This window comes from Aspergillus welwitschiae (genome assembly GCF_003344945.1).
Source record: "Aspergillus welwitschiae strain CBS 139.54b unplaced genomic scaffold BDQ94scaffold_43, whole genome shotgun sequence".
NCBI classification, from domain to species: Eukaryota; Fungi; Ascomycota; class Eurotiomycetes; order Eurotiales; family Aspergillaceae; genus Aspergillus; species Aspergillus welwitschiae.
Window position 1 is genome coordinate 139715 of NW_020798737.1, and position 9060 is coordinate 148774.

General features: G+C 50.5%; 3 protein-coding genes across 3 annotated transcripts; 2 read left to right on the plus strand and 1 right to left on the minus strand.

Moving 5' to 3' along the window:
- Nucleotides 1-47: 47 nt before the first annotated feature.
- On the plus strand, nt 48-2817 carry BDQ94DRAFT_183339 (amino acid permease/ SLC12A domain-containing protein; the record flags this gene model as incomplete). Its single annotated transcript, XM_026774388.1, has 7 exons — nt 48-215; nt 270-513; nt 572-661; nt 713-924; nt 981-1455; nt 1535-1776; nt 1853-2817. The coding sequence occupies 7 exons, from the start codon at nt 48-50 to the stop codon at nt 2084-2086; spliced, it is 1665 nt and encodes a 554-aa protein (XP_026621698.1). The 3' UTR covers nt 2087-2817.
- On the minus strand, nt 2487-3632 carry BDQ94DRAFT_183341 (acetate uptake transporter family protein; the record flags this gene model as incomplete). Its single annotated transcript, XM_026774389.1, has 3 exons — nt 3125-3632; nt 2868-3042; nt 2487-2816 (listed from the first exon to the last, which is right to left on the minus strand). The coding sequence occupies exons 1-3, from the start codon at nt 3523-3525 to the stop codon at nt 2487-2489; spliced, it is 906 nt and encodes a 301-aa protein (XP_026621699.1). The 5' UTR covers nt 3526-3632.
- A 3396-nt stretch (nt 3633-7028) lies between these two features.
- On the plus strand, nt 7029-8242 carry BDQ94DRAFT_151738 (putative catechol dioxygenase). Its single transcript, XM_026767802.1, has 2 exons — nt 7029-7357; nt 7421-8242. The coding sequence occupies exons 1-2, from the start codon at nt 7107-7109 to the stop codon at nt 8115-8117; spliced, it is 948 nt and encodes a 315-aa protein (XP_026621700.1). The 5' UTR covers nt 7029-7106; the 3' UTR covers nt 8118-8242.
- The last annotated feature ends 818 nt before the right edge of the window (nt 8243-9060 follow it).

Sequence of the window (9060 nt, forward strand, 5' to 3'; positions counted from 1 at the left end):
CACTCATTTAATGACCCAGAAGTCAATCTAGTACTAGACCTGCTGCAATGGACTCCCAATTGAAAGATACCAATGGACCAGGAAGCTCATCGAAAGTGTGCAATGAGAAACCAGTAGATCTCACTCCCACACACTCAGTGGATGAAGGTCAGATAGACTCCGACGTGGAAGGATTTGGGACATTGCATCGAACATTAACCCCACGGCTGATCCACGTACGCTCCCATGTCTGCATGCCCCTCGCCACAGACACATGCTGATTGAAACAGATAATATCCTTGGGTTCCAATGTCGGAAGTGGCTTATTCATTGCGACGGGGAAGGCCCTGGCTGAGGGAGGCCCAGGAAACATGTTCATAGGTTATTTAATCGTCTGCATCGGAGTTTGGGCCAACCTGCAAACATTGGCTGAGATGACAATTGCTTTTCCCACGTCAGGCAATTACATCGACTACGCCGATCGATGGGTTGACCCAGCATTGGCGTTTGGTGCTGGCCTTGCGGAATGGCTAGGTGAGTGGACAGGCACTAAGCTTTTCGGAACGGTCTTCTGAACTCGCCCTATTTCCAGGATGGACGTCTGTGTTTGCGTCGGAAGCGACCTTTTTCGTGCTTTTAGTGGGCTTCTGGTCCTCCGGAGCCATTCCTGAAGCAGCTTTGCGTGAGTCTGCTTCCAGATTACTCGCACGGCACCTGCTTACAACTGAGGTAGTCACGATATTTCTGGTCTTCTGTCTGGCGGTGTTCTTGGTGCCTAACAAGTATTTTGGCTGGCTTGAATACTTCGGCTCCTTGGTCAAGGTGCTACTATTCTTCTTTATCACCATAATCTCGCTGGCGATAATCGGTGGTGCCGGTCCATCAGGGTATGTGCGAGACGGAAGCACATGGACGGACCTACCGGCCTTTAAGAACGGCTTCGGAGTGAGTACATCCGTTTCCACACCCTTTTCCACTCTTAACTCAGCAATTCAATGTAGGGCTTTGCCAACGCCGCACTACTTGCTATCTGGGGCACCGGTGACCAGGTCTTCATCGGAGTCATGGGCGGTGAAGCCGAATCTCCTCGCTACTCCATGGCACATGCAGCCAATCTAGTTCCATGGCGAGTGGCAGTCTTCTATCTGGTTTCTGTGGTTCTTGTCTCGATCATTGTTCCCTCAGACGATTCACGCCTCCTAGGCGGTTCCAGTGTGACTACATCCCCTTTTGTGATTGCCGTCGAAGATGCAGGAATCAGAGGTATTCCCAGTTTAATTAATGCATGCTTAATTATCGGGATCTTGGCCATCGCTCTAGAATGCATATTCCTCCCATCCCGCATTCTCCGCACTATGGCCCTCCAGAACCTACTACCCTCGTTCATTGCCAAGGTCGACGAAAAGGGTCGTCCAAGATGGGCACTTGCCATTACTTCCGTTGCGGCAGTCATACTTACCTACATGAGCTTGAGCGGTTAGCCCCTTCCCCCAAGTGCCTGTTATACCTCATCAATAAGCCCCCCACCCTAGCATTACTAACTCATGGAACATAGCCGGTGGTCTCGAAGTCCTCAATTGGCTCATCGCCATAACCAGCGCCTCCTTCTTCATCAACTGGGCCATCATCGCCTTCACCTCGTTCCGCTTCCGCGCTGCCATCAAAGCACAAAACAGCACCCTCCTAACAAGTCCAGCTTACGCATGGCACTCCCCCCTATGGCCACTAGGCCCGGTCACTGCCCTTATCATCTCAACATTACTTCTCGTCTGTATTCTCTATCTGGGAATCAAGCCAGTAAGACGCCCTCTATCTACCACACACCTTCACCATAACCCCATTTTTTTTTAATGAATTGACTAATCGATGACAGATCGACGAATCCTTCTCAGCATATAACTTCTTCTCGTATACCATCGGACTCATTTTGATTATTGCTGCCACGGTCATGTACAAGATTGTCTTTCGAACCGAGTGGCGCAATCCAGGCAGTGCCGATTTGGATACTGGAAGGGCGATGTTGACTGCAGAGGAGATTCGGCGGTTGGATGTGTATTATGAGATGCCGCGGTGGAGGCGCGTGGGGGGGTATTTAAGGGTGTGGTGATTCTCCGCTTTCCTCAAGCGGTTTTTTGTGTGGGTATGTTAGGATTGGGGCGTAGATAGTTGTGGTGATGTGTAATATGCTTGTTCCGATATACATACAATTAGTGCTGGGTTTGGGGAGGGATTGATACCATTTTAGGTGTGCCGTACGTATATAAGTCTAGCCATGCGCGAGTCTAAATACCATACCCAGAGGCGACTAAAGGGAAGTGAGATGTCAAGTGCTAATCTAAAGCGCCCTAAGTTCCATCATATCCATATCCATACGTCCATCCTGAACCATCCCAAGTAAAGGCAACAAACCGAACCAGTCCTAAAAACACCCGTACTCATCACTCATTACAAACATAACATACAGTAACCCATAACCCATGAAAACCAACATGGTATCAAAAATCAATTCAAACACTCTCCGCACTCTCCGCCTCCTTCCGTCTCGACTCCCTTCCCTTCTCCGACCACGGGAAATGAAACACAGGAACAAGAAAGAAACTATTACTATCGTCCGCGATACCCGCCAACGCAACATACCAAGCCATGAAGGCGCCCAGCAACGCAAACAGCCCACCAGCTTTAATGATCTTCGCGTTGGGCACCTCCGGCGCAGTGCGGTGAATATACCCAACTGCTAGGAGGAGGAGGGCGATGTCGACGGCCGCGAAGAGGGCGCAGAAGACGTAGGTCGATTTGAGCGTGCAGAGCCAGAGGAGGAAGGTGAAGATGAACCAGCCCTGGATTATTGTTAGTACTTCGTGGTAGTGATTGTGTGGAGAGTGAAATACCATTAGGTATAATCCGAATGCGTCGTAGAACATCCCCATGCTGCCATTATCGGCTGCTTTGTAGGCGCCCTGGATGTCGAATCCGCCTGGAGTGAAGACTATGGATAGGGAGATCCAGAAGCCGCCGTAGGAGGAGAGTGCGGTTGCGCCGAAGGTGTTCCCGGCGGCCATTTCCCTGGTTTGACCAGTTAGTGGACATGGATGGGAGAATTGAGTTGCTGGGTTGGATTGCCCCGGGGCGGAAGCTATGTACGTACCACATGCCCGCGAGAAGCTGGACAAGACCCCCGTATGCGAGAGCAGGGCCGACGATCATGTTCGGTGTGGCGATTCCCAGAGTCTGCATGTTGATGCAGCCCAGGAGGAATGTAGTGAGTGCGAACCCGCATAGTCCTAACGGTGCGGGATTGGCGATCTTGCGACGCTTCTGGGGCTTCCAGAGACCGGGTTGGAGTTCGCCGGCGAAGGCGGGATAGATGGTTCCTGCTGTGTTGACGTGGGCGAGGGGCCCGAAGTCGAAGTGGTAGGAGTCATTGGGAGTTGCTGTGGAAGTGTTTGTTCTCACGAGGGTTGGTTCAGCGGTTGGGGGTTTCTCCTGGGAGCTGGGGGTGGAAGACATTGATGTGGCAGGAAAAAGGGAGAGATTGTCTGAAGGCATTTTCTCTATGGTAATTGTGAAGCATTGGAGGACAGAGATTCAAATTACTGGGGAATCATCGATTCAGCTAAATAGGAGATGAATATATCTCCAAGCCAGGGGCCTACTCGATCGTCTTCTCCAAGCGGGGGATCTACGAACAGTATCTGGAACGCACATGGCGGCATGATAAATTGAGCTTGATCTTCGATCTAATTGAGTGATGATGCTCGCTGAAGGTGTGGGATCTCAAAATTGAGACGAGTTTGATATCATTACTTAGATGCAATGGATGGATGCGCCAGTGAAAATCCGGGGTGGTGCTGGGGCAGTGGAGAGCCAGTGCGGAGAAGCTGTCCGTAGGTGGCCAAGATCAGCGTCATCGATAGGAGGGGAGTGCGAATCAGAGGGATTCTAAGTCACTGTTACGGCCAGCCCCGAGGGAAGTTAGCTTTTGCTCAATCGATAGTGAATGTAACCATACGCATGATCATCGTACCTTGACTGTGTCCAATAGAAATGCATGTGGCCGCTGGTAGGACCAAGTCTTCAGGTCGGAGACAAGTGAAGCCGGGCAGGAACCAAAGAGGAGGAGATCACGGATGCTGACGCGCCTCAAACTACCGAGCTTGTAGTGGCCGGGCGTCGCCGGTTAGCGTAACTGCCGCGCCGGGCAGGATCGGGTCTGATCCCAACCGACTGCCCGGAGCGGAGGAACAATGTACCATGCATCGGCAACGAGGTGACCATGGGAGGACAGGAGCAAAATTTGGACTGATTTGTGGATGAGACGAGGCCAATGGAACAGAATTGTGAACTCTAACTATGCGGCCAATTGAGTCCTGCGATTCTGCTGTTGCCCTTGGTTTACCATTCTTGGCGTTGCGCAGAAAGCAGTCATGCCTGAGGCATATGTATTCCGAATCACATCTTTCCCACAAGTAGTAGAAATGGGACTTATTGTGCTGGACTATTTAAATAATAAATGAATCGTGTTAGACAACCCCTGAATAGTCTGTATTGATAGGTATCTTATATTTGTTTGTCAGGACTGTTCCAATTCGATGGTGTCCTCTGTCTCCTGTTCAATGTGACGTGTAGAAATATATACTATCCATATACTATATGTAATACAGTTAAATGTCGACACCGGCCAAATGATCCTGTCGGACACATTTCAAGGAATCCTAGGAATTAATTGCCTACTGAAGTTTTCATGAACCATAGTTGAGTTAAATTCGCATTATACCGGATCATGGAAAATATTTGTCACGAGCAGAAAACATGATGAATGCATCCACAATGAGACACGTCCGAACCTGCGGTACAACATCCAAGAACCCAATTTAAGTCACAAAAGCCCTACCTGAGAATAGTAATTTCCAAAAGAAGCCTATAATATGCTTTTTCTGGAGCAACATGAAATTGAGTTCCGCATATTAAGCGGTTAATGACATTGGTTGCGAAATCTACAACGGTTTACCCAAGAACGTTGAACCAGGACGTGCCACATACTATGGTCCCCAGCTGCAGGGCCTGCACCAATAGACTATTAGCCAGGAACGGCCCGTGCTAAAGCTGGGGAAGGACTAGTCAAACAGAGCACAGAGCCCAGTCTAGACCGTACTATCGTCCAGTTGGTGCCTCAGGCGCCAGAGATGGTGGCCAAGAAGGTGCTAGGTGAGCTGACTACTGCAAGTATGACCTAGTCTGGTCCCTGCCGGAGACGTATCCATGTATACAAGGTTTGGGAATATCCGGGGAAGGAATCGGGACGGTCCTAGCACCCACTCCCGGGGATTTGTTTGTCCCTTGATTGGATCCGCTTGTCAAGAACGGATGGCATGATGAGGTGTCGAAGCTTTGATGACTTGGAAAGTTCCTCGGTTACCTGTTGCGGCTAGCCAGGGAGGAGAGGCGCTGACACCATGCCTGTCCTTCGTGTCTATTTGTGGTGTAATGGTAAGTTTCTGATCCACACCACTAAAGCTGGCTGCACGTGGCTAGGCTTGAAGCATAGATCGCAGGGCGGGCAATGTGCTCCAATGGAAATTAAACGCCTGAGGCATATTAGCACTTAGCACAGCTTGTGGGAGGACCAGCTGTCAGTTGGCATGAAACTATCCGAACAGAGTGTATGTGGGGGCCGGCGTGGAAAGTTGGTCTGACACCATGTGCTATACTACAAATGCTGCTCAACTTGGCCTGGAATGCATCAATTGCCAGCAACTAACTAGATTGATTCAACATTGAATAGTATCTATGTTACTACTGACACAATATGGTCTGATGTGGTAAAGGAAGTATCCTGTCACGGCAATGGAAGGTTGATTCTACCGGTAGCTCATCCGCGACACTCGACGGAAGAGTGAATCAAGGTGTCTGCAGCGATGCCGTGCTGAGAGGGAAGAGGGTAGATCCACTCCCGCAATCTTACCATCGTACGACATCCAGGGGTAGCCGTGGTTAATCACCACCCCGGATACTGCCCTACACAACAGCGTGGTTGACCTGGGGTCTACTTCCCGGGGCATCGGTATGCCGCCCCGCTTGTCAATCCCGAGATTAAGGATGGCACGTGCCCAACGGCAACGGGGTCCTGCCCGGATGCCGGCCTCATATCGGCTTCGAGGCCGGAAAGGGTCAGCGCCAATCAGTAACCGTCAAAAAGTAAAGGCGGACACACCGCTGTCCCCTTTTGGAGAAGAGCGCAGGTTTTTGTTTTTCCCCCCGGCAGTCACCCCGCCCCCGCCCCCGGATTGCCAGCCGTCGACTTGCCGGCAGAATTTTTGGGCGAAGAAAGATTTGCTAGGACATTGATTGTGAGAGGAGTTTTGTGTCTTTCTATGTCAATGAGGAGAGTTGAAAGGCTAAGAAAATAGATTATCTTATGTGTCGATAAATAATTGTATGCTGTAGCATCGATACCAAAAATATGCTGTCAGAAGGCTCAGCTGCCTTCCAGAGTAGGATTACTACTTGAACCGACTTGATTGGTCCACACTAAAGAGCGTAATGTGCATAGAATTCCTGGTCCAGGGGCTAATCAGCCCATTCCAGTAAGGCTGTTGGCCGGTTGGTGAATAGCAGGGCGGAAAAACAGTTCGTCGAGGAGGAGTCAGTCCGGATAGGAAGGCGGAGAGACTGGGGAAGCCAGGGAGCACTTACCCGCGGGTAAGAGCATCCCCGGGATCACCGCGCAGCAATGCAGCTTGATATCAAAATCAATTATCGATTTTGATATGCAGGTAATCCTGCTAATTCGGCAAGGCAAATGCAACCTGCCGTCGTTCGGCTGTTCCACTTACGAACTGCGAAAACTGAAACATCGCATCATGCAACCCATCAGATCCGTCGGCATGTGGCAACGGTAACTTTGGGTGTCTGGTACCGTCGCACTGTCCCCACACGGAGTTGTAGCCGATCGATTTGCCGTCGCTCGCCGTTCTATCCAGACTTGCCACGACCAAATTCACCGTGTATATAGACCTCCAGACCTCGCTGGATTTTTGTCTCTCATCACTCCTCTCCATCTCATCCTCTTTCCAACTTCTACTCTTCTACCTTTCTTCCCTTTTACCACACATACATACACAGACAACATGTCTACCAACCGCCGCTTCGACCCTAACTTCACTCCCTATGTGGTCAACTCCATGGGACCCAAGACCCCCGAGCGTGCTCGTGTGGTCCTTGGTGCCCTGATCAGACACATCCACGACTTCGCTCGTGAGGTTGAGCTTACCTCCGCTGAGTGGATGCTTGGTGTCGAGTTCATCAACTCCATTGGAAAGATCAGCACTCCCATCCGTAACGAGTGCCACCGTATCTGCGATGTTATCGGTCTGGAATCGTAAGTCCACACACAACAACAGCGATCGCGCCAAACTCAAAACTAACCTTTATCTCCGCACAGTCTCGTCGATGAGATCGCCAACAAGATCGTCACCGAGGACGGTGTCTCCCCCACCTCCAACGTCATTCTCGGCCCCTTCTGGTCTCCCAACGCTCCCTTCCGTGAGCTTGGCGACAGCATCATCCAGGACCCCAACCCCAACGGAAAGGTCACCTACATGCACGGTGTTCTGAAGGACATGGAGACTGGCGCTCCCATCGTCGGTGCCGTCCTCGATATCTGGCAGGCCTCCGCCAACGGCCAGTACGACTTCCAGGACCCCAACCAGAGTGAGAACAACCTTCGCGGCAAGTTCCGCTCCAACGAGAAGGGCGAGTTCTACTGGTACTGCTACCACCCCACTCCTTACTCTCTCCCCACCGACGGTCCCGCCGGTGTCCTCCTCAACCTCATGGACCGCTCTCCCATGCGTCCTGCCCACATCCACCTGATGATCACCCACCCCGACTACGCCACCGTCATCAACCAGATCTACCCCTCCGACGACCCTCACCTCGACATCGACTCCGTCTTCGCCGTCAAGGACGACCTGGTTGTCGACTTCAAGCCCAAGACCGATGACCCCAAGGCCCAGCTCGACCTGGAGTACAACGTCACCATGGCTCTGAAGAAGCACCACCCCAACCCCAACTCCGCTCCCCCGGTCTCTTCCTTCGAGCGTTTCAACAAGGCCAGCAAGACTCAGGAGAAGTTGTAAAAAAAGAAGACTTGCCATGATTTGGTGATACGAAGCATTGATGTACATAGTTTTGCATTTGTCGAACTTTCAGCGATGACCCTTGAACATATATATTGTTTGAATACAGACTTTTTTCATACCCTTCAGATTGAACTTTTTAGTGCCTTCGTATGTAGTTAGTAGACCCACCATACTACCTTCGACTGTCCTTCCAGATCATCATAGCACCTGCATAAGCACACTGGGTCCAGTGCGGGGTCCCCGGGTTACCCTCCGCAAATCGGATCCTGGCCAATGTCCTCGTCCCACGTAGTTAGTAGTATCCAAACTGGGTGCATCCCGTCGACATATCCTCCCAACTAGCACCAGCACGTAGTACTTCTATTGGCCCCCACAGAGCTGCACCGGGCCCCTTCAGAACGTCAGACACGAAGGAAGAATTATTTTTGGCATACTGAATGGTTCATGTACCATGACAGTGCTGGGATATACAAGGTGGCAAAAAAACGGAATTACGGATATACTGATGCCATTACCGATTCGAAGCAGATGTCAAAGTGATTACTGTTGTTGGATGTGCCTGTATATCGTGGTAACATCAGCGATCTGCCTGTTGCGAATCGAAACAACTCTTCGTCCTTGATGTTACTGTTTTACGAAGTTTTGAACACCAGCCTCGATAAAGTTGGGAATCAGTAAGATGTAGTTTCGTCTGCATCAACGAGGAGTGATATCACGCCAATAATAGAAATGTTATGCCTGATTATATCGCTCAGAATTTCCCACATATTGATTCAGACTTCTCTATTGAAGCTCTTTCAGGAAACAGAGAAAACAGTTAGTGTCTCCAGTTATTGCGCTCGAAGCGATTAATACCCATCTGCGGGATGATCAGACTGAGAGGTACTGTGTTGTGCTCGCCAAGGAGATATACTGCATTCAAATATCCAATTCTCACTCA

Excerpts from the sequence above, each read along its gene's own strand:
- BDQ94DRAFT_151738 (XM_026767802.1), top strand. The coding sequence starts at position 7,107 with ATGTCTACCAACCGCCGCTTCGACCCTAACTTCACTCCCTATGTGGTC. Across the intron at positions 7,358-7,420 it reads GATGTTATCGGTCTGGAATC|TCTCGTCGATGAGATCGCCA; the intron begins GTAAGTCCACAC and ends ATCTCCGCACAG.